General features: G+C 46.0%; 1 protein-coding gene across 1 annotated transcript; it reads left to right on the top strand.

The window, feature by feature from the left end:
• Window positions 1-1,086: 1,086 nt before the first annotated feature.
• On the top strand, window positions 1,087-17,499 carry TEKT1 (tektin 1). Its single transcript, XM_070478905.1, has 8 exons — window positions 1,087-1,551; window positions 3,241-3,447; window positions 5,020-5,185; window positions 7,497-7,625; window positions 8,172-8,315; window positions 10,584-10,806; window positions 16,303-16,499; window positions 17,240-17,499. The coding sequence occupies exons 2-8, from the start codon at window positions 3,258-3,260 to the stop codon at window positions 17,445-17,447; spliced, it is 1,257 nt and encodes a 418-aa protein (XP_070335006.1). The 5' UTR covers window positions 1,087-1,551; window positions 3,241-3,257; the 3' UTR covers window positions 17,448-17,499.
• Window positions 17,500-24,532: the final 7,033 nt, after the last annotated feature.

Here is a 24,532-nt window from a genome sequence, read left to right as displayed (position 1 = left end):
ATAAAGAGAAATAAAGACTCGCATCTTTAGCTCAAGGACATTTTCTCTCTCTTTCCTTCATCTGTTCTCCATTTTTCCCCTTCTGGATGTTCCAATTGACAAATATTAAACCTCCTGAGTCTATCCTCCCAGACTTAATCTTCCCCTGTATTTTCCATCTTCCAGTGGACACAGTGACCTGGGGTGGTTTGCCAAAGGCCTCCTCCCCATACCTTCACCCAGAGCTGCCCATTCAGGCCTCCCACACAAGAGGCTGGTTGCAGAAACAGAGCTATGCCAACTCCAGAGGAAACTCATTGTATTTGGGAAACATGGTTTTATTCCAACTAAAGAAAATCTCAAAATCACTTAAAACTTCAGTGTGCTTTGCCTGAGTATTCCTACTTTGAATATAAGCTTTGGTTGTACACTTCTTAATTTAGCAAATTCTAAGCCTTGAGCTGCATATCTGCTTTATATTCTCTTCCCTACCCATATATTCTCCTCCCTACTCAGATACTGATGCCAGATACACACTGAGTAAGTATTGATAATAAGCTGTTCCATACTTTCTCTATTGGACTCATTCCTTTGCTGGCCTGTGTGGGTGCAAAACAAGATTTTTCTTTTGAAAATATTTTCCTTAAACTCCAGAATAAATAGTTGGAGAGCTCTTTTCTTCTTCCTCTATTTTTGTTAATACATCAACAGAGGCAACAGCATCTGTATTTAGGCCTTTCAGAGGGCAGAACCAGCGGAGCAAGAGTCCAGCTGGCTGGCCTCAACTACTAGGATCAGTTCTTCCCTGAGGGTCTCAGGGTTTTTTTTTTTAACCACCACCCCCCCCCCCAAAACCCTTGGGGTGCTTTACCAGCACTACAATCATAAAGAACATATTCCGAACGCTGTACTCTAGTTTGGGGCACTCATTTTCTAGATAGAGAAACCACTCCTGACTCCCAGCCCTCGGTCTGGCCACCGCCACCGCCTGGAGGCCGAGGGACTGGCCCGGGGTGCTCCTCATCCCTCCTCCTACCTAACCCCTACCCCCCACCCGCACGGCCGCGGCAACCCCAGGAATCTCTTCCCTCTAACTCCATGCAGCCTCCGGTTTGCGGTTTAAGTGGCCCCAGGCCGGCCTGCGGCTGCGAGGGCCTGGAGGCATCGTCCAGCCCAATTTCGCGGTACATCTGGGGAGTCCGAGACCCAGTGAGGGCTGTGCGGCCCGAGGCGGCCCAGCCCGCGGCAGGACCAGTCGCAGACCTCCTGAATCCCAGCTTGGTGTCCCGCATCTTCGCGGTAGATTGAGATACGTATCCGACCTCAGCCCTCCCAGGCTACTTCGCCAAGTTCCTTGGGCAGGCGAAAAGACAACACTCGCGCCTGCGCAAAGCCTTCCGGAGAAAACGCAGCTTCGCAGCAGACCCCACCCCCACTTTGCCCTGGTAACGCGTTGCCGGTTGCCATAGAGCCTGCGCTGTTTACGTCCCATTTCTGCAAAGGCCCAGAGCTCCCGCTGGAGTAAGGAGGCTCCCATCCCCAAGTTGTGAAGTAGTTCTTTGTGGCGCTGAGGTAAGTAAGCCTCGGCCCCACCCCACCAACTCTTAACTGCAGTCCACAGACCTGTCCAATGCCTTGTGCCCATTGGAATCAGCCAAAATTTAGGTTTAATTTCGACCTCATTTAGCCTTAATTTCTATTTCTCTGGGGGCTACTCAGACTTATCCAGAAATCTGGGGTTAAATGTTGAACCCCACACTCAGACAAAATTGGCAGAGGCCATTGGATGGACTGGATTAGGGGACCCCATGTTGTCAGAGGGGGCCGAGGCCTGAGACTCAGCCTGGTTAAGATCTGACTTCAGTTCCAACCTTCAGAGATTCAGAAGCCTTTAAGGGCAGGCATTCATATGTTTTGGGTGAGGATGGGGCTTCCCAGGTGGCACTAGTGGTGAAGAACCCACCTGCCAATGGAGAAGACATAAGATGGAGAGTTCAATCCTGGGTTGGGAAGATCCCCTAGAGGACAGCATGCAACCCACTCCAGTATTCTTGCCTGGAGAATCCCATGGATAGAGGAGCCTGGTGGGCTACAGTCCATAGAGCCACAATTTAGCACAGATGCACGTGGGTGGGGGCAAATTTCCACCCTGTCTGAGGAAGACAGGTCTCACAGTCAGAGCTGTGTGCAGATGGGTGTGTGTGTGTGTTAGTCACTCAGTCGTGTCCAACTCTTTGTGACCCCATGGACTGTAGCCCACCAGGCTCCTCTATCCATGGGATTCTCCAGGCAAGAATACTGGAGTGGGTTGCCATTCCCTTCTCCAGGGGATCTTCCCAACCCAGGAATCGAACCGAGGGCTCCTGCATTGCAGGTGGGTTCTTTATCATCTGAGCCAGCAGGGAAGCCCTGATGTGTGCAGAGAGGAGGAGACATGCTCGTCTTTCTGTTGCTGCTGGCCTCTGCCTGCTACCTCTTCATGAGTTCCTCTTCTCGTTCTCTCCTGTTCTTTGTCCTGGGAAACTTTTGGTTCTGTTATCTGCTGAATAGGCTCAGTACCTGGTTTTCAGTTTACAGATGTCACATTTGCTCTTTTTGTTTTTAGAAAACACACCTGGATTCATCTGTTAGGCAATATCTACTAAAACAGAACACTGCCCTATGACCTAGCAATTCAAACGAGTTCTAAAAATGCATGCATGTGTTCACCAAAAGACACATTCTCTCTAAATGCGAGTATTCACAGCATTCTCATAATAACCCCAAACTGAAAACTCAAATATCCATAAACAGTAAAAAAAGAGAGAGAGACAGTGTGATATAAAGGTATACTACACAGCAATGAGAATGAACAAACTACAACTATATGAACAGTCCCAATAAATCTTACAAACATAATGCTGTTTGTTAAGAAGTCAGATAAAAGAGTGTATAGGAAGAAAGAGTACTTAGGGATTCTATATTAAGTTCAAAAATATCAAAACTAATGTATAGTGTTAAAAATTGGAATAGTGAAAAAAAATGGAATAGTGGTTACTGTGTGGGGCTGGGGCGAAGAATAGTGGCCAGAATGAGGCATGAGGTGCTGGTAATGTTTATTTCTTGATTTGGGTGCTGGATATACTGAGTTTTTAATTTTGTGTACAGATTATGGTGTGTGCACTCTTTAGTACGAATGTCACACCTTAATAAAAACTGACTTTAAAAACAAGACCACTTGCTTTCAGTGAATCTAAAAAAAAAAAATCTGCTTTTGAGCAGGACTTTGGAAACTTCAAATGGCCAAACTACTACAACAGCCACCCAAGTTCTTGCGCGCAGAGTGGCAAATTGCTAACAAAAACCAGTACCACAGAGCCGAAGCCCAAAGGTCCCGGTCTGAACGCCTGGTAGCAGAAAGCCAGAGACTTGTGGACGAAATTGAAAAGACCACAAGAAAATCTCAAAGCGATGTGAATAAGAAACTAGGTAAGATAACACACTTGCTCTGTTTGTAAACATGTTTGAATGATACTGTATTGTCAGGCAGTTCTTATTCAGGAGTGGCAGTGTATTATCTTGAAATATTAGAGAGAAACATGTATTCTCCAGGTTCTGTCTTTTAAGTTCATTGCCCTAAGAGACATGCTTTTGATGCTTTTGAACTGTGGTGTTGGAGAAGAAAGTCTCTTGGACTGTGCCTTGGACTGTGCAACTTCTTGAGAGTCCCTTGGACTGCAAGGAAATCAAACCAGTCAATCCCTAAAGAAATCAACCATGAATATTCACTGGAAGGAGGACCAATGCTGAAGCTGAAGCTCTAGTATTTTCGCCAGCTGATGAGAAGAGCTGACTCATTAGAAAATACCCTGATGCTGGGAAAGATTGAAGGCAGGAGGAAAGGGTATGACAGAGGATGAGATGGTTGGATGGCATCAACAACTCAATGGACATGAGTTTGAGCAAGCTCCAGGAGATGGTGAAGGACAGGGAAGCCTGGCGTGCTGCAGTCCATGGTGTTGCAAAGAGTCAGACCCTGCTGATTGACTGAACAATAACAAGAGACATGGTAACCCAGTCTGATTTGCAGTCATCCATCAGTCATTCTTTTATCGATATGATATATATCTGTTGAGCATCTAACAGCATCCATGGACTAAGCACTGTGGATATCACAGGGATATCAGAGCCTCTGTTTTTAAAGGGCTCTCAGAATGAGGAGGAGAAAGATACAAAAATTGTTAGAATATGACTAGATAGGTGCTGTGGGAAGGGGCACAGAAGTGAAGGTGGAGTAGACACTGGAGAGTTGGAAAAGACATCCTAAAGAGGAATATTTGTGCTGAGTCTTTTCTTTAATATTTATTAATTTTATTTTTGGCTGTGCTGAGTCTTCATTGCTGTACTCCATCTTTCTCTAGTTGCGGTGAGTGGGGGCAGCTCTTTGTTGTGATGTGCAGACTTCTCATTGTGATGGCTTTCTTGTTGTGGAGCCCGGGCTCTAGAGTGCAGGCTCCGTAGTTGTGGCACATGGGCTTAGTTGCTCCAAAGCATATGGAATCTTCCCAGACCAGAGATCAAACTCGTGTCCCCTGCATTGGCAGGCAGATTCTTTACCGCTGGACCAGCTCGGAAGTCCTAAGCTAAATCTTAAAGAAAGAGTAATGCCCTCTTGACAGTCCCATTCCTACGAACACAATTTCAAACTGGCACCCAGGGACTTTTCAAACAATATACTTTTGTGTCTTTGACAAAATTAAAAAATATTTCAAACAGGGCACCTTGAGGAATTGGAGTCAATGAGTGTAGAATGATCTTTGGATTACTTTGATGTTGAATATAAGAAGAAATATGTTCTTTTTCCTTCCTTCCTCCTTCCCTCCCTTTCTTCCTTCCTTCCATTATAATAAACACAAAGATGTATAGATACCCCAAGTAGCACCATTCTGAGAAGGAAAGAAAGTTTCTCAGTAGTTTCACAATAGTTTTCAAGTTTCTGATCTAAGAGTTGACTGCACTGGGAATAGATTCATCCTGGAGTGACTTCTCTATGTGCTTCAGAACAGAGACTCGAGGAAGTCAGGTTCTGGAAGAAGGAGTTAGATGACAAACTTGAGCAGCTGGTGTATGCAACTGAAGACCTACTCCTCTATCAGACCAGATTGGAGAAAGCCCTTGAGAGCTTTAAAGAGCCCTTGCGCATCACAGAGAAATGCTTGGAATACAGGTAGGAGGGATGCTTCCTCTAATGAATCTTTTGGGAAATGAGATGCTGAGTAGTAAAAACCGACTGTGCTTGGTGGTGGGTTAGAATGAAACAAATAAGCATGTGTTCTTTTAGAGCCTGAAATTATCTCAGCATACTCATGGTGCTGGGCAGCAGAAGGAGCCCTGGACTTGGTTCACGTCTAAACTCTGCTCTTAACTAATTTCAATATAAGTTAGGACTAGGTTTGGCTGTGGATAATCAGAAAGGGGCAAAATAACATTGAACTATTTCCTCTCACATTTAAGGAATCTGGAGCTAGTTCAGGGTTGGCATAGTATGCCACAGTGTCAGGCTTCCAGGCCTTTTTAATCTTGTTGCTCCACTATCTTGTTGCTCTCTGTGTTTGGTTTTCACTCCCAAGGTTACCTCGTGATTCAAGTTGGCAACTAGAGTGCCAGCCATTATATCTACATTCCAACAAGTAGGAATAATTAGGGTTTCGAATTCACCATTTCTACTTGTATCTCATTGACCAGAGCTTAGTCACATGGCCACACCAATAGAAACTGGGAAATGGTGGTTTTTATTTTGGACAGACAAAGCAGATACAATTGCTGGAGGACAAGCCTGCCTGCTCCCATACACAGAGCACATGGAAGCACTTCATAATCCAGAGAACACTGTGCTAATGTACCTTTTAACTATAATTTCCCTCATGTAAGTACTATGAGCAGGATGCTCCTCTCTGCTTTGGGGTGATTCCGATTCACAGACCTGATCCCCATAAATCTTCTGGAGCACCCTAATAAGTCTTGTTGCTGCCAGCATAGCCCCCTCCAATTGAGTGCATCGTCTACACTGGCTATTATGTGAACTTACCGCAATGCAGATCTTTCCAGGTCACTCCCTGGCTTTAAAATCCCTTCATTACCACCCTATGCCCTAACACCTTCAAGTTCAAGTTCAAACTTCTTAGCTTCAAAAACAAGGTTCATCATGGTTGGGCCCCCAGTGAGCTCTCCATCCAGTTCTGCGTCTCATCCCCAACAGTGGGATGCACTTGGGGTGTTGAGCTGCTTGCACTGTGGCACTGTCCACTCTGTTCCTCCTCCTCAGAAAGCCCTGTTGCCTCAGTGAGCTTCACCAGGACCCTCTGCAGCAACCAGGCAGCAACTCGGCCAGATTTAGAGAGCTGGTAAAGCAAAGGAAAGTAGCAGGTGATCAAAGAAGCCAACATCCTGTTGGCTCAAGTCCACACCTAAGGGTGATTAGGATATAGATGTTGCTAAGGCGGTTGAGTACATGCTACCCTGTGCCAGGTCCCATGCTGCCTGCTTTCATATCTCTTTTTGGCTCCTTGCTACAACCCTAGGAAGTACTGATAGTTATACCCATTTCACAGAAGAAGAAACCAAGAAACAGATAAATTATACAATGTGCCTGAGCCCACACAGCTGGTGAGTGATGGAGCCTTCCTCATAAGCACTATCAGGGAGGTGGAAAAGAACAATCAGATAGTGACCGATCAATTTTGGGAGGAAGTGGTTAAAAGCATGTGTAATGCCCAATTCTGTGACACAGGATCTGTAACCTCTCTGAAACTCAGTTTCCTCACCTGTAATTGAAAGGTTATATGAGAATGAATTTTCACATGAAAAGCTCAGTACAGTGCATGTCTCATGGAAAGTGCTCAGTGGTGGAGTATTATTGATTTTGACATTATTATTATTACTATTATTATAAAACATCTTTTTCAATTCAACCCTTTTTAAAAAACAAGACTCAAGGAAGAAAACATATGTCTTTAAAATTCTAAGTCAAAAGACAGTCTTTCCAATAAATAGGTAAGCAGGAAAAGCCTTCTGAATTGATGGCAAAATTGAGGCAAAAATGTCCAGCTGGCATTTTTCAGACCAAGTGACCAATCACAGATTCATTTTTCTTCTTTGTGTTTTGGATATTTTGAAGTCAAATAGACACCAACTAATGTATATCCCAGTGGCTCAGATGGTAAAGAATCTGCCTGCAATGCAGGAAACCAGGTTCAATCCCTGAGTTGGGAAGATTCCCCTGGAGAAGGGAATGGCTATCCGTTCCAGTATGCTTACCTGGGAAATCCCATGAACAGAGGAGTCTGGTGGGCTACAGTCTATGGGGTCACAAACAGTTATACACGTCTAAGTGACTAACACTTTCACTTTCAATGTACATCCCCTGTCACATCATCCAGATGGATTGGGTGCAGTTGTCTTGATAGTTTTAAAAGTCAGCAAGTTTTGAGTTGTCTCCCTCCGCGCATGGGATGACCGTCCACTTTTCTCCCGGCCAGGGAGAAGCGGGTTGGCATTGACCTGGTCCATGATGAGGTGGAACAGGAGCTGATCAAGGAAGATGAGATCATCCGGGGAGTAATGACCCTCCTGACCCGCACCCTGGAGGAGACATCCGAGCAAATCAGGTACTGCCCCTGCATCTCCACTCGGTGTATCTAGGAAAAGCTGTGTCCAGCAAGACCATGCTCCCTGGAACAGGAAGAATAGAGTTTAATATCCTACAAGCACTCTCCATGCCCCCAAGGTGGCCAGGGAACACTCAGAATGAGACCTGGACCACCTCTCATGCCTAACAGTTGCTTTCTGGTGATGGGCTGGGATGCTGCAGAATTTCATCCCTGATTAGAAACTGGAGGGCCCTGGAGCCATTTCCTGCCCAGGCTCACCTCTCACAACAGGATGCCACAGTGACGTCAGAAAAGGTCACAGTTGAAAGGAGGACTTCAAAGTCCAGGCCTGGATACGTTAATTGGTCACCAGGCATGAATGGCGCGCTCGCGTGTGTGTGTGTGTGTGTGTGTGTGTGTGTGTGTTGAGTGGATGAGAGGGTGGGAGGAAGTGTTACCGTGTTGCACTAGACCAGCTTCATTTTCCAGGGTCTCCCAAGAACCTGACATAAGTGCTACTTGGGCACTCCAGAGGAAGAAACCCAATTTACCTTCTCCCTTCAGGCTGAACCGCTCTGCCAAGTACAATCTTGAAAAGGATTTGAGGGACAAGTTTACAGCCATAACCATTGATGATATCTGCTTCTCACTCAACAACAACTCACCAAACATCAAGTATTCTGAGAACGTCGTGAGGATTGAACCAAAGTGAGTGAGTCCCTGCTGGCCTGGCCACACTGTCCTTCTCCCCACTGTGTGATGTCCCAGTGCTTCTTGGAGAGGCCAGCGGGACCTAGGACATCATCCTGACCTCAGGCTGGGAGCTGGGAAGAGGCAGGTTTCAGGCAAAGGTAGGCACTGAGCAGTGACTACCCTACAGGGCCCAGGGGTGCCTCAGTCCTCCAGGCTAGGCCCCACTTTAAGAAAGTCTGATGTTAAAAAAAAATTTTTGGCTGTACTTTGTGGGGTGCAGGATTTTAGTTCCCCGACCAGGGCTGGAACTTGTGCCCCCTGCAGTGGACTACCAGGGAAGTCCCTGAAATAAAATCTTAAAACCTCTCAAATTTATTCATTTACCTATTTGCATTTTTAACAAGTAGAAGAATTTGAAAACGTATAAAGAGCAAGTTAATAGTTTCCCTGAGATAGCCAGTGTTTCCTGTATGTTCATACAAAACATACATATACACTCACGTACACAAATCGTTTTGTCACAAAAATGAGATTATACTCTTTACCTTTTCTATAACATCTGATTTACATTTTTCAAGTAATATTACATCACAGACCTAACTCATTCTAATTTTTAAAGCATTCTTTTTAAAGTAAAACATACATACAGAAAACTGCACAGGAATTCCTTTTTTAAAGTAAATCATACTTACAGAAAACTGCATACGAATTTCCTGATCCAGTGAATGGGACAGTGCTTTCACTACCCAGGCCCAGCTTCAACCTCTCTTTTGGGAACTAAGATCCCACAAGCCAAAAAAAAAAAAAAAAAAAAAAACCAGAAAAGAAAGAAAATTGCACAAATAATAATCAATGGTTTAATGAATTATCATCATTTTAGTTATCTTTTGCTGTTACCAAGTTACCCCCAAACTTAGCAGCTGTAAAACAACAAGCATGTTATCTCCCAGCTTCTGTGGGTCAGGAGCCCAGGCATCACTCAGCTGGGCGCCTCTGGCTTACCTCTCTTCAGGTTGTAGTCAACCTGTCAACTGGGGCTGCGGTCTCATCTGAAGGCTTGACATGGCAGCTGATCTAAGAGGAAGCAAAAGAGAGAAGGTATCCAAGAGAGAAGCCATAGTCTCCCTTTTTTCAACCTCATCTCAGACATGACCTCTCATCACGTCTATTCGTGAGAAATGAGTCAATGAGTTCATCACACAACTCAAGGGGAAGGCTCTGTGCAAAGGTGTGAACACCAGGAGACATAGGGGGTCATCAGGGACCATCCCAGGTGGCAAACAGTCTCCACGTAACCACCAACCAGGCCAAGAAATAAAACATTACCACCAACATCAAAACCTCCACCCCACCCCCTCTTGATCAATGCCCCCTCTTCCCTCCCCCAAAAAGAACCATATTCCCAGCTTCTAATAGGTTTGTTCTGCCTGCTTCTGCATTTATTAAATAGCATCATATACTTATATTTTTGAATGTTGTATATTTTGTCATATATGTAGTATATATATAGTATATGACAAAATATACAACATTCCATAATGTTGAATCTCCCAATCAACATTATTTTGAGACTCCTCAGTGCTATATAAGCAGTTCCTTGTCAAACTAGCAATTCTTTTTTTTATGGCATTTCAGTATACACTCATGATTATCCTATTTTTTTCAGTGTATTATAATCTGTGGGCTTCCCAGGTAGCTCAGTGGTAAAGAATCTGCCTACCAATGCAGGATAGTGGGTTCGATCCCTGGTCTGGGAAGGTCCCCTGGAGAAGGAAATGGCAAGCCACTCCAGTATTCCTGCCTGGGAAAAACCACATGGATTGAGGAGCCTGGCAGGCTACAGTCCACAGGGTCACAAAGAGTTAGACACAATTTAGCAACTGAACACATACTCACATTATAATTTGTGACTACTATAATTTATTTTGATACTTTATTGTCCCTACCTGTGTGATGTTGACCAGGTTACTCCATCTTTATGAGCCTCTGTTTTCCACATCTTTCAAATGGGGGCATGAAAGCCACCGCACTAGGCCAGTATGAGGATTAAATGAGAGTGTCTGTAAAGTGCCAGCCTGGCAGAGAGTAAGTAGATTTCCCTAGATGGCAGCTATTGCCACTGACAGACCAGTATTCACTCTGTCTAGAGATGGGAAATGTTCGGGGCTTCCATTGGTGGAGAGACGCCTAACTTCCCGCTGGTTTCCAGTCCCTTGTCCTCCTCCCCACACCCCCACGCCAAGTCCAGGTATGCTATGAATGAGTGCATGGGTCCCGTTTCAGCTCTGTGAGTCTGGAAGACTGGCTAGACTTCTCCAACACCAACGTGGAAAAGGCTGACAAGCAGAGGAACAACTCCCTGACGCTGAAGGCCCTGGTGGACCGAATCCTGTCCCAGACCGCCAATGACCTGCGCAGGCAGTGTGATGTGGTGGACACCGCCTTCAAGAATGGGCTGAAGGAGACCAAGGATGCCAGGGACAAACTGGCTCTTCATCTGGACAAGGTGAGCTTCCTGGAGGGACTATGGATGAACTCATTCAGAAGGTTTCACTCTGGAAACCTAGAATGGCCTTTAGGGCTTGTGATCCTGCATTCAGTTCAGTTCAGTTCAGTCACTCAGTCATGTCCAATTCTTTGCGACCCCATGAACTGCAGCACACCAGGCCTCCCTGTCCATCACCAACTCCAGGAGTCCACTCAAACCCATGTCCATCGAGTTGGTAATGCCATCCAACCATCTCCTCATTTGTCGTCCCCTTTTCCTCCTGCCCTCAATCTTTCCCAGCATCAGGGTATTTTCAAATGAGTCAGCTCTTCGCATCAGGTGGTCAAAGGATTGGAGTTTCAGCTTCAATATCAGTCTTTCCAATGAACACCCAGGACTGATCTCCTTTAGGATGGACTGGTTGGATCTCCTTGCAGTCCAAGGGACTCTCAAGAGTCTTCTCCAACACCACAGTTCAAAAGCATCAATTCTGTGCTCAACTTTCTTTACAGTCCAACTCTCACATCCATACATGACTACTAGAAAAACCATAGCCTTGACTAGACAGACCTTTGTTGACAAAGTAATATCTCTGCTTTTTAATATGCTCTCTAGGTTGGTCATAACTTTCCTTCCAAGGAGCAAGCGTCTTTTAATTTCATGGCTGCAGTCACCATCTGCAGTGATTTTGGAGCCCAGAAAAATAAAGTCAGCCACTGTTTCCACTGTTTCCCCATCTATTTGCCATGAAGTGATGGGACTGGATGCCATGATCTTAGTTTTCTGAATGTTGAGCTTTAAGCCAACTTTTTCACTCTCCTCTTTTACCTTCATCAAGAGGCTCTTTAGTTCTTCTTTGCTTTCTACCATAAGGGTGGTGTCATCTGCATATCTGAGGTTATTGGTATTTCTCCTGGCAATCTCGATTCCAGCTTGTGCTTCCTCCAGCCCAGCGTTTCTCATGATGTACTCTACATAGAAGTTAAATAAACAGGGTGACAATATACAGCCTTGACGTATTCCTTTTCCTATTTGGAACCAGTCTGTTGTTCCATGTCCAGTTCTAACTGTTGCTTCCTGACCTGCATACAGATTTCTCAAGAGGCAGGGCAGGTGGTCTGGTATTCCTGGATGCTAAGGAGTAAATATCATTCACCTCTCTCCGTCTCGGCAGCAGGCTTTGGACGTTGGAGGACCGGGGGGGCCTTGGCGCTGCTCTGGGCCTCCTTTGTCACTTATTGTTGCAAAGAGCAGGCTGTCTCTCTGCTTCAGGCCTGAGTTCCTCCTTTGTGGAACACGGAGATGCACTGTATGCTCTTAGACATTCTTTATGACTCTGAAGTTGCATGCGCGTATGTGTGTGTGTGCACGCGTGTTTAAGTTGCTTAGTCATGTCCGACTCTTTGCAACCCCATGGACTGTAGCCTACCAGGCTCCCCTGACCATGGGATTCTCCGGGCAAGAATACTGGAGTGGGTTGCCATGCCCTCTTCCGGGGGTCTTCCCAACCCAAGGATCGAACCCGCATCTCTAATGTCACCTGCACTGGCAGGCGGGTTCTTTACACTGCTGCGATTTCTGTCGTGGTCCAGTGGCTAAAACTCTGTGCTCCCAAAGTAGGGAATACAGGTTCAATCCCTGATCAGGGAAACCAGATCCCACATGCAACAACTAAGACCTGGTGCAGCAAATTAAATAAAAATAAATGTGTTTTTTTTTAATTGGCTGCTGCTACTAATAATAGTAACCACAACAACCATAATAGTAACAATGATAAACATAGCCAAATATAGTCAAGAGGCTTCCTGGTGTAGTAAGAACTTAGTCCAGGCCTCAAAAGATGGATCTGAGATAGGAAGGCAGAGGTTGGAAGGATCTGCTGTAATAAAAAAGGCAAGAGGCCAGTCTTTGCAGAGGCCTGTGAGAAGCCCCGTCCTACCAGAGGAGATCCTTGCAGGAGCTGGGGGCTGTAGGGCTGAGGCCTTGGAAGCCACATCTAAAGTGAGCACCTGGGACTTCCCTGGCGGTCCAGTGGCTAAGACTCTGCACTCCCAATGCAGAGGGCCCGGGTTCCATCCCTGGTCAATGAACTAGATGCTGCCTCAATTAAGAGTTCATGTGCCACAACTAAAGATCCCGCATGCCGCAACTGAGATCTGGAACAGTCCAATGAAAATGAAATCAAAATGAAAGGTAATAACTAGCTTTTTAGAAAATGGTCTGGGCAGGCCGGAATGATGGACTAAAACAAATCAGGTGAGGTTCCCTGACCCCATCTGGAGATAGGGACCCAGCTCTATGAGAGAAGTCTCCACCTGCTTTTCGTCTGGTCAGAAACCTCCGTGGTCACGAAGAAACTTGACAAACTGAGGAGACGACCTTCAAATTAAAGCGTAGGGTGGCCCCCATTTTGATTTCAGTGACATGATCATTTCCATATTGAACGAAACGTATTTTAATTCCAGCTATACTTAGAATTTAGTACAAGAATGTTTAATCTAACCCAGGGCTTCAGTTACCTTAATGAGTCAGCAACATTTTTCTATAAAGGGTCAGAGGGTAAATATTTTTGTTTCTGTAGGCCAAGACGCAAGATCAAAGATATTACATAGATATTAATATAACAAGAAAACAAATTTCCACAAATTCTTTATTGGCCAAAATTAAAAGTATAAATAATTATAACTGGGTGTTGTTTTTACAGATCTTCTGGTGAGAAAAAGGGGGTTGATTCTTTTGGGGGGAAGAAAACAATTTACTTTGCTGGGGTTCAAAGTTAGTATTTTCTACCGAAACTATCGCAGAGGTTCACCTGTTAATGCTGACCTGTAACGAAATTTTTGTATATTTCATCTTTGAAAGCATCCATTCATTCGGATAGGCGCTGCCAAGTAGACATAGCCACCATTGAGCATATGATTTTAATTGAACACGCTCACTGCTTGGAAGACCTTTATAGAATCCTGTTAAATTGTTCTCCTGGTACAGTATTTGCCTTTTAGTATTTCATTATATATCAGATTAATCACTCCCAGTCGAAGAGTAGTTAGAAGCTCTTAATTGCACAGTTAAGTGAATTTTGAAGTATGGAAATTTCCTTTGCACTTGCTTTGACGTCCAAAAAAAAAAAAAATTTCCAGAAATTGGAAAAATATTTCTTTGGCAAATGTGTAGGGGAATGGAGGTCTTACTTCATGTTTTAACTTTTGGCAGCACAAGGAGCAAATAAAGCAACTTGATTCTACTTGTGACGCAAATCATGTCAGTTGTTGAAATGACTATCGCAGCCAGTGTATGAAAGGGCTGTCTTGCCTTGCGATTTTAGGTTGACTCATTTAGAAATATTTTTAAATGTGCAGCAAAAATGAACTTCCCAAGCCACTCCATGTTTGATAACAGAGGTTGTTCTTGTTCAGAAAAATTTTAATCTTGGCCCCAAGCTAAAATAAACCACAAGAACATTTCACCACTGCTAAACCATTTTACTGCTGAGTAGCATGACAAGTGAGGATAACCAACTTCTATTTCTGACAAAAATTCACAGAAATGAAGACAATCAAGTCCATGGAAGCTAGTCCAAGTGAACTTCATGGTTCACTGTTGACGTTATTGGTTCAATAACACATGATAGATCCACATCTCTTCTGCAAAGCACTTTCTAATGAATAACCAGCCACAGTCCTTAAAACACATTTCCACGAGCTCTGTAAGTATGCTCAGCTAAGCCTTTTTGTGCTCAACATGTATCCACATCATCATCAGCTCTAACACTTAATAGATTCCACTTTAGGTTGTACTGAGTTCTTGTTTTCTTAACTTTTTGAAAATATCCTTACCTATAATTATTTCATGCAGTCATTCATAGAGGCTAACTCTTTAGTTACTTCAAACTCAACATTGGCTCCTTCAATAAACAACATTGAACAGGATCAGAACACCTGCCAACTCACGAAGAGCGGAAGAAAACCATCCAAATCCATATGCTTTGTGTGCTTTTAATTAACTATAGATGCTGTTCCTTGTGTCCGTAACTCTTCAAGCAACTATCCTTGCAGACTAACAGTCTTAAAAATAATTTATATTCCCCGGACACTCTTTCTCAGCTGCTGCAATCAAACGTGATTTAATTAGCTCACCCTCAAGTGAATGGCTTTCCTTACTTGGCTAACACATGAGCCGCTTCGAATCTTATTTTGATAGAAGCCTCATTTTCTGTTTTGTGAAGGAATTCTGCAGTGATGAGATACTGTTTCAAATTTCCAGTTTTCCTGATCACTGCTCTCCTGTGTGTTGGGAATATTGTGGTGAATGCTTAGTCTGGTTCCGTTGATGTTTAGTGTATTCTTTCAGTACAGTTGTAGTGTCCTTGCATAAGAAACACAGTGCTTTGCTCTCTAATAGATGGACAAAACCTACACTTCGCTCTGCCTTACAAGTACAACCCACAAAGCCCACTTTTCTTGTCTTAACATGATGGGCATGCACTGACAATAAAAAATAAAATAAGATGCCGCAGTATGGTGATATATGTAGCATTTGGAAAGCTGTCAAGTTATTACCATGTCTTTGGGATTCACAGTCTGGGCAGAAGCGCAAAGCAATGAGAACATAATGTACACTGTCTGTTGCAACTTCTTAACTCTGCTGCTATAGTTCAAAAGCAGCCATATATCAGTGAATGATCATCACTTAAGTTGATGAGTCTGTGAGGTTCGGTTTACTATCTATTTTCATGTATGTTTAGAAATTCCCATGATGCAAAGTTAAAAAAGAAAAAAAAAGGAAGAAATAAAATCTTAAACTAGTTAAACATTAATCTTGTAATTATCTTCAAGTATTAAATATTAATATTAATATTTAATATTAATCTTCAAGTACCTTGATGGCATCTTTTGTTGGCACAAAGCCACCATCAAAGAAACTAACAAAACTCAGATTAAACTGCTCACTCCTGCAGCAGGCAGAACTGGTCCTAAGTGGGTGGTTTGGTAAAGAAACAGGCAGAGGCAGCTTTCATGGTACAAAAGTACAGGATGTGTAAGATGTGTAAGTACAGGTTCAGTCTCTGGGTTGGGAAGATCCCCTGGCAGAGGATACAGCAACCCACTTCAGTATTCTTGCCTGGAGATTCCCATAGACAGAGGAGTCTGGCGGGCTGTAGTTCATAGGGTTGCAGAGAGTCAGACACAACTGAAGTGACTTAGCATGCACACACCAAGGTACATGGGCAGCCTCCAGCCTTTGCTGGGGTCCTTCCCCAGGAAATCCACATATTTGAGAAGGAGATGAGGCAACAATGGCCATCCATGTCCATTCCATCCTTGAGATTCTAAGGTTGGGTGAGTTACCTTACCCACCAGCAGTCACTGCTCTCGGGAAAAGAGATCAGACCGATTCAGGTGGCCTGCGTGGATAGATAATCTGGGGTCCCCTCTTCCTAAGCCACTAAGAGTGTCTGCTGTCGAGTTTTAAGGAACACAGCCTGGCCTCACCTGCTCTAACCCTTTTTGGAAGGTCATGGAAGAGATTGCCTCCCAGGAGAAAAACATTATGGTTCTTGAAAAAGCCATCCTCGACCAAGAAGGGCCTGCCAAGGTGGCTCACACGCGCCTGGAGACCAGGACACACCGGCCTAACGTGGAGCTGTGTCGAGATGTTGCACAGTACAGGCTGATCAAGGAGGTCGGTGAGATCACCCACAATGTTGCAAGGTAAGCAAAGAGCTCCTAGAGGAGGGCATGGCAACCCAATCCAGTATTCTTGCCTGGAGAATCCCATGGACAGAGGGGCCTAACAGACTACAGTCCATAGGGTCGCAGAGAGTCAGACACGACTGAAGCGGCTTAACCACTCAGGCAAAGGGCTGCTGGGGCTCCATTCAAACCTGGACTGTGGGGACTTCCCTGGTGGTCCAATGGCTAAGAATCTGCCTTCCAGTGCAGGGGACAAGGGTTTGATCCCTGCTCAGGGAGCTGAGATCCCACATGCTACAGGGCAGCTAAGCCCATGCAGCGCAACTGCTGAGCCTGAGCATTCTAGAGCCTACGCTTAGCAAGGAAGACACTAAAAAAAAAAACCTGGACTGTGAGCAGGGCTAGGCAGTATCATCATGGGTGAAGCCAGCTGGGCATAAGGACCTTTGCCCTTTGCATCTATCATGTTTAGGGGTTCCTTTCTAGAGGAACCTACTCCAACCAACTGCTGCCATGCAGGGCACGGACCCCATGTTGACGTTTTTCTAAAGTCCAAATCCAGATGTTTAGGTAAATTCTAGTTTTAAATGTCGGAAGTTCACTGGTTTGTCTGCCTTGTGAATCTGGTCCAGGACCACCGATGGGAAATTTCTGTCTTAAAGAGGAGAGAGGAAGAAGACACATCAGTTTGAGTCCAGCGCCTGAAGCAGTGACATGGAGCCATACCTTGTTCCCTCACATTCTTCCTCTCCTCCTAGATTGAAGGAAACACTAGCCCAAGCTCAAGTAGAGCTGAAAGGCCTGAACTGCAGGCAGCTGGCTCTGCAGGAGGAGATCCAGATCAAGGAGAACACCATCTACATCGACGAGGTGCTGTGTATGCCCATGAGAAAGTCCATCCCGCCTTGGGACGGGGATGACCACAGGAAGTGGGCGGGGGGCTCCCATCCCGAGGCTGTCTGCTGAATGGGGGATTCTCATTATGCTGTTTCTCATTAAACCATGTCCTGAAACAGGAGCACAGAACTCTCCTTCCAGTTTGGCAGAACTTCCACGCAGCCCACCCGAAACTCTCGGCTGGGTTCCGGGCCTGCTCAGGGCCTGAGATCTGGTTCTGCTGCGGGTGGCGGTGCTGTGGTTGTTCAAGGGTTAAATTCTGTGACTTAGGCTCTCCTTATACCATCACAGGACTTCAGGCCTGGGGGAAGGGTCCGAGGCATCTTAGATCAGATTTATTTCAGTTCAGGAGCTAGGCTGGCTCCCCTGTTCAGACCATGCCCATCTTACTTAGGAGAAGGTGAATATTTCTCCTGGCTCTCAAGATTCCTTTTCCCTGGGAAATGAGACGGTGATTGCTGACTGAGGTCCCTGGTTGGTCCACGGGATGCATGTTCAGGTCATACGGAACTGAGAGGAGAGGAGAGAGGCGCGGCCCTGGGTGAGGAGTCCCCTTAAGATTTACTGACACCTGTGGGCATCTCTCTGGGCCTCTTCCTCCCGCCCCCGCCTTCCTCCAGGTGGTTCAGTGGTTAAGAATCTGCCTTCCAATGCAGGAGACAAGGGTTCAATCCCTGGTCAGGGAACTAAGAGTCCCACATGCTGAGGGGCAACTAAGCCTGAGCTCAGTTGAAACAGATCAGCTGACAGGCTAGGACCTGGGACCCTCTAGTGGAATGCTTGCACCTGGACGAGCATCTCCCCAAGCAACAGAATACAAAGAAACTATGAGGGGCTAAAACTAACTGCATGCACAAAAAGGCCACAGACCAACCGCCATTTCTGAGGTGCTGGGAACAAAAAGCAGGGTACTGAACATGATCCTTGCACAGGGGCACCGCCAGTGGCCTGGGCAGACCCCCTGAGTCACCCCTCTGACCCAGCCCACAGACCTGCCCCTGCGGTTAGCCCAGTTAAGGAACTAGCTCCTGCAAGCCCCCGTCGGGGAGGAGCAAGGACACTGGGGCTCGTTTTCACTCCCTGCTGCTGCGGTTCGAGTCAGAGCCTGGCAAAGCCTTGCCTGAATAATCCTTATTGATTTCCATCAGTTAAAGAGTCCAAGGACCTGTGTCAGCAACCAAATAAAGAGGAAGGCTGGGATCCAAGGGGCCCTTCTGCTCTTAACAAGTTACTGGTTGAGAAGTGGGTGAGCCAGGTGGCTGCTTTCTGGGCTCATGGTCTTACCAACTCGGGTCCTTGGGCTCTTTAGTCAATGCAAATTGATGAAGATCAGATGAGAAATTCAAGCAAGGCTCTATTGGGATTTGTGCTGTGGCACTAGGCAGCAAAAACAAGTCCCAGGTGCCCTTGCCTTCCTTAAGCAAGGGCGAGCTGGTTTCAGCTAGAGGGTGCTAGGCAGGTATTCAGATCCCAGGAAACTTAGTCTCAAGATTGTCAGTCTGGGAAGGAGGGAGAGAAGTAAAGAGAGAAGCTTTTCCAGCCGGCCTTCCTGGCGCACAGTTACCTAACTGACCTAACAAGACCAGGGTTCTTGACCTTCCCCAACCAATCCCCAGTGGCTCAGCTGGTAAAGAACCCGCCTGCCAGTGCAGGAGTAGGTGCAAAGAGACGTGGGTTTGATCCCTGGAGAAGGAAATGGCAACCCACGCCAGTTTTCTTGCCTGGGAAATCCTATCGACAGAGGAGCCTAGCAGGTCACAGTCCATGGAGTCACAAGGAGTTCGATACGACTGAGCACGCATACACAGCAATCAATAGAAATTGACCCCAGGGGCCAAACAAGAAATTCTGGCAAGGCTTTATTGGGGTCTCTGCTGCAACAGGGGGAGCGAAGACAAACAAGCTCGCTTCCAAATGTGGAGGGGACAGCAAACTTATTCCTTATGTGGGGTGAGGGTAGGGGCATGCCCAGGGGTTGGGCTGGAGGGGTGGCTTAGGCGTTTTGCCAGCCCCTTAGGAGGTGATGTGTGCAGTGCATATGTTCAGTATCCTGCTTTTGCTCCAGGCTCTTCAAAGGTGGCAGTTGGGTTTGGATTTCCTTTTTTTTTTTTTTTGGTTTTCTTTTGTCCAGAATTTGTCCCAGCTGCACATGCACGCAGTTATTTTTAGTCCCAAATAGTTTCTTTGTATCTTGTTGCTCTAGGAGAGGTGTGTCCAGGTGCAAGCACTGAAGCAAAGGATCCCAGGTCCCAGACTGTCCCAGCACTACCACGTGAAAAGTGTTTCTGGCTTTTATTTTCTCTGATGAATGTGAATAGAGTGTGAGTTTGCTGTTGGTTTTCTGACTAATTAGTAATCATTTGTAGTATTTTACTGTTAATGCTCAAGTAATAGTAAAAGAAAAAAAATTACGTTCTTACCACAGATTCAAATCAATGGCTAAGGGTTTGTGTTCTGGAGCCACACAGACATCAGCTCAAGTTTTCCAAGCATACCTGCCTCCCAGGGCCCATGGGCGATGGGGTGAGATAACTCCTGAGCAGGGGCTTAATACAGAGCTTGTCCCAGGAGCAGCAGGCAGAGAAGGGACAGAGTCCGGGTAGTCTAGGAGCTCTGGGGCTTGGTGGCTGCTTGAATATACAGGACAGGGTGGGGGCAGGGGGAAGGAGCTGAGGATGGCTCCCTGGTTTCTGGTGTGAGTATCAGGGTGAATCCTGGCTACTTCTGCAGAGAGGGAATGTGGGAGGAGGAGGGTGGGTGTGGGAGAGAGAAGGTGATGAGCTCACACGTTGAGAATGAGGACCTTGTGGTCAACAGAAAAGTCCAGCTGCAGCCAGAAGCTGGGAGACACCTGGAGAAAGGCGATAGTGGTGGATGCCAAGGCATCAGAGCTCAAAGAAGTGGTCTGGGCCTGAGCCCCAGCAAACCCCAGCACTTCCCGGTTCAGTGAAGAACCAGGCCAACAAGGAGATCTCTTATAGAACATCCGAGGGGCTGAAGGAGGCCAGGAAAGCACAGCATCACGGATGCTGAAGTAGGAGAAATAGGAGGATATTTCAAGGCAGTCAGCGGGTCAAACACTCCAGGGTCAGCTAAGAAAGGAAAAGCATCATCTAGACTTGGCAGTTAGGCAGCCACCAATGACACTTTGCCAAAGGCAATTTCAATAGGATATTGGAGAAAGAAGTCAAGAAGTGTAGATGCTGAGTTTTCAAAGATGCTTATCTTATCTCAGAATGTGCTAAGGAAAGAAAATTGGGATTTCCCTGGCGATCCAGTGGTTGGGACTGCTTGCTTCCACTGCAGGGGGCATGGGTTCAATTCCTGATCAGGGAACTAAGATCCCATAGGCTGAATGGCACAAATTTAAAAGAAAAAAAAAAAGGTTTTTAAACCACTGTTAACCACTGTTCTCTGCTGGTACATATTCTGCCTCAAGGACCAAGAAGCTGAGAGGTGGGACAAAAATAAGGAAGCTCTCCACGTGAGCCTACAGTCACCATCGTAAGATGCCATGTTAATCTCTCTCGTCTTGGCCCGTGTCCTTGAAAAATCAGCGTGTCCTGGAAGTCATAAACCCTGACACTATGAATGCAGACTTTGAAAAGTACCTAGTCCAACTCAGTCATTGTACATCCAGGAAAACTGAAGCCCAGAAAGGAAGGGACAGAGTGCTAGACCCAAATAATGAGATCTCATCCATACCTACTGTTGTGTTTACCTTTACACGTAAATTAGGTAATGAAATTATCACAGAGCACCAGATACTGGCTTGGTTTGAGCCTCGGTAAACTGTGGCCTCGGCATGTTCTGAAAATCCCAGAAGAAGACAATTTCTTTATGAACTATTTATTTCTCACTGCATTCCTTAAATCATGATTGGCACTTAAGTGGACCATCTCAATTAGGTACGAAGACTCATTCATGGAGGGAGTTAGCGTCTCTCAAATTTATTGAGACAATTAAAATTAAGGAAAGCATGGCATTACATTAACAGAGGTTAACCCATCAGTTACAAGCCAAATCAAGGAGCACTTGTTTCTCAAGCAGACACATACTCTGTTCTCTCTCGGTCTCCCAATACCATAGTAAAATCCTCTGTATTTGAGGCCTTGAGGTCTATTATTTTGTGAGCAGCATAGGGTGAAACATGCTGGGTCTCTGAGAGATAAGTCCTTGGCAGTAGTAAATCACTCTGTCTGACAATTTCCTTATGTTTCTCAGAACCTTCTGGAGAAACCTCAAAGGTTTAGCTACTGGGTGGTGGTGGTAGTGGTCATCGCTAAGTCGTGTGTGACTCTTTGCGACCCCATAAACACCAGGCTTTCCTGTCCTTCGCTATCTCCAAGAGCTTGCTCAAACTCATGTCCATTGAGTCAATGATACCATCCAACCATCTCATCCTTTGTCGCCCCCTTCTCCTCCTGCCCTCAAACTTCCCCAGCGTCAGGGTCTTTTCCAGTGAGTTAGCTCTTTTCATCAGGTGGCCAAAGTATTGGAGCTTCAACATCAGCCCTTCCAAGGAATATTCTGGATTAATTTCCTTTAGAATTGACTGGTTTGATCTCCTTGCTGTCCAAGGGACTCTCAAGAGTCTCCTCTAGCACCACAATTTGAAAGCATCAATTCTTTGGCGCTCAGCCTTCTTTCTGGTCCAACTCTAACAATCCATACATGGCTGCTGGAAAAACCATGGCTTTGACTATACGGTTCAGCTGGAACCACCATGTTTACACCACCCAGCCCTGCTCCTCTCCAATCCCTGGCCCACTTGGGTGGGTCAGGAGTGAGCCCCGCTCCCCTGAGGAATTTGCACTTGGCCCTGGGAGATTTCAGTTCCATTCGGCTGCTCTCTTGAATAAAGGAGATGTAGGCTTTGGAGGGTGACTGACAGCTGCTGTCTCTCACATGGATGGGAAACAGCCAGTTTGCAACGAGAGGGAAAACAGAAGCTGCTGCACCAAGAGAAAGAAGAGAGAGCTCCCCACAGCCCTCCCACACTTGGCTCCAGGCAGTTTCAGCTGGTGCAGGGTTTTAGTTTCTCTGTCTCTCTCAACTGTTAACCCCAGAAAACATGGCGCCTTGGCTATATTACCGGCAGGGTGGGTTGAGGAAAGGTCTGCTTGCTCCCCTCCTGGAGTGAGAGAGAGAGGTGGGAGATAGTCACCTGATATTACTAGGCTGTCATATAAAAGGGCTATGGTGGTTCAGCCACTAAGTTGTGTCTGACTCTTGAGACCCCATGGACTGTAGCCCGCCAGGCTCCTCCGTCCATGGGACTTTCCAGGCAAGAATACTGGAGTGGATTGCCATTTCCTTCTCCAGGGGATCTTCCCACCCTAGGGACTGGACCCGTGCCTCCAGCATTGCAGGGAGTCTCTGCTTTGCAGGCAGATTCTTTATGCTATAGATGCCCTTGTATTGTGTAATGCCCCTGTGGTGTTGATTTCACAGCAGGTTGGGATCTGTTAGCTCGAAAGTCACTGCTCCCACCCAGCCCGGAGCCAAACTCAAATTTATACACACCCAGTTGCTTTAGATATAACCCTAATCATATTTACAGCCCCTTAGCATCTGCCTGATTTACACACTCTGTAAAACTGCACCCAACATCTACCGGCCATAGGTAAGACAAACTCCAGAGCTATGAAAGGCCCCAAGCCACTGCTCCTCTCTGGAATTCTCCGATCCAGGGACTCATCTAGACACATAAACCCCCTCTCAGAGTGCCTTCTCCCTGGGGAGGCCCCTTGCCCTCCTCCTCTCCAGGGGGTGGCCCCAGGAGGGCTCCCACAACGGGGAGCCTGCCCTGACTGCAGTCCTGTCCTGACTGCAGTCCTGTCCTGGAGTCGCTCACACAACTCGTTGTATGCTACTGCTGTCTTGTGGTCCTGGGTTTTTTTCCTTGATCAACACAAATCCACACATCATGGGGTGGGGAGGAATAATTCTCCAGCAGAAAAAATCTGGATGCTATTAGCAAGAAGTAGTAGAGAGAGGAGGCAGCCTAAAACTTGACAGACCCACTACCGGAAGTAACATCAAAGATAAATGGGGTTCTCAGCAGCAGGAGAAGACTGGCACCCACAGGCAACTGGAACACTTTTTACAGAGATGAAAGCAGTTTAATCTGGTTAATTACAGAACTAGATGCTGCCAGGAAGGGATAACAGAGTTGCTTCCTGATTCAGGCTTTCTGATTAGGAATATTCAGAAAAGACACTGACCACGTAATGACTTCTGACTGGAGCTGAAGTTCCCCAATTCTATTTCTGGCTCTCAGACGCACTCTTCCGCTGTGGAAAAGGGCACACAAGTGGGCTAGGCTCACCCATTCTAATATTGCCTCCTCTGGGTGGCCCAGTGGTAAAGAATCCACCTGACGATGCAGGAGACGTAGGACATGCAGGTTTGATCCCTGGGTCAGGAAGATCCCCTGGAGCAGGAAATGACAACCCACTCCAGTACTCTTGCCTGAAGAATCCCATGGACAGAGCAGCCTGGCGGCTATAGTCTATGGGATTGCAGAGTCAGATGTGACTGACCACATGCACACTATCTATTGAGGCTGTTCCTGACTTGCTCAAAAACCCTTTTTGGTGCTATCTGCAACTGGAATCACTTTGGCTTCTTTTTGTAATTTTTTAAATACCAATATTCTGATTATATCACAGTCATTTTGCAAGGAAAAGCCAATTCTTTCACCCCTACCACACGTCATTGCCTCCAAGTTTATAATTAGAGTCGAATCTCAGTATGTCCCAGGGTCCAATTATAAGGTCATGCATGCATGAGTATGCACAGTCACGGCAGGTCTGAGCCAGAGATGGTGAGCAGGAAAGTCAGCTAGAGGGGACTGGAAAAAAGCTGGCTGTTGGGCCCATATCCTTCTTTGCCCCTTTTGCAGGAGCAACCAGGAGTGCTGGAGGACAACCCACCTTTGGCTGTTTCCAGGCTCCTCACTGCCCTCTCTCAGCAAAAAGGCACCCAGTGAATGCCTGATAAATGCACCTATTAGTAGAAGAAGCAGTTCTCAAATCTGACCACCCACTAGCATCTACTAGGGAGTTTAAGAATCTCTTTTAAATTTTTCATTTATTTAACTAGTTTTTCGTCTGCACTGGGTCTTTGCTGCCGCATGCAGGCTTTCTTTA

Source organism: Odocoileus virginianus, chromosome 17, assembly GCF_023699985.2.
Source record: "Odocoileus virginianus isolate 20LAN1187 ecotype Illinois chromosome 17, Ovbor_1.2, whole genome shotgun sequence".
Taxonomy (NCBI): Eukaryota; Metazoa; Chordata; class Mammalia; order Artiodactyla; family Cervidae; genus Odocoileus; species Odocoileus virginianus.
This window is presented reverse-complemented; position numbering and strand designations above follow the sequence as displayed.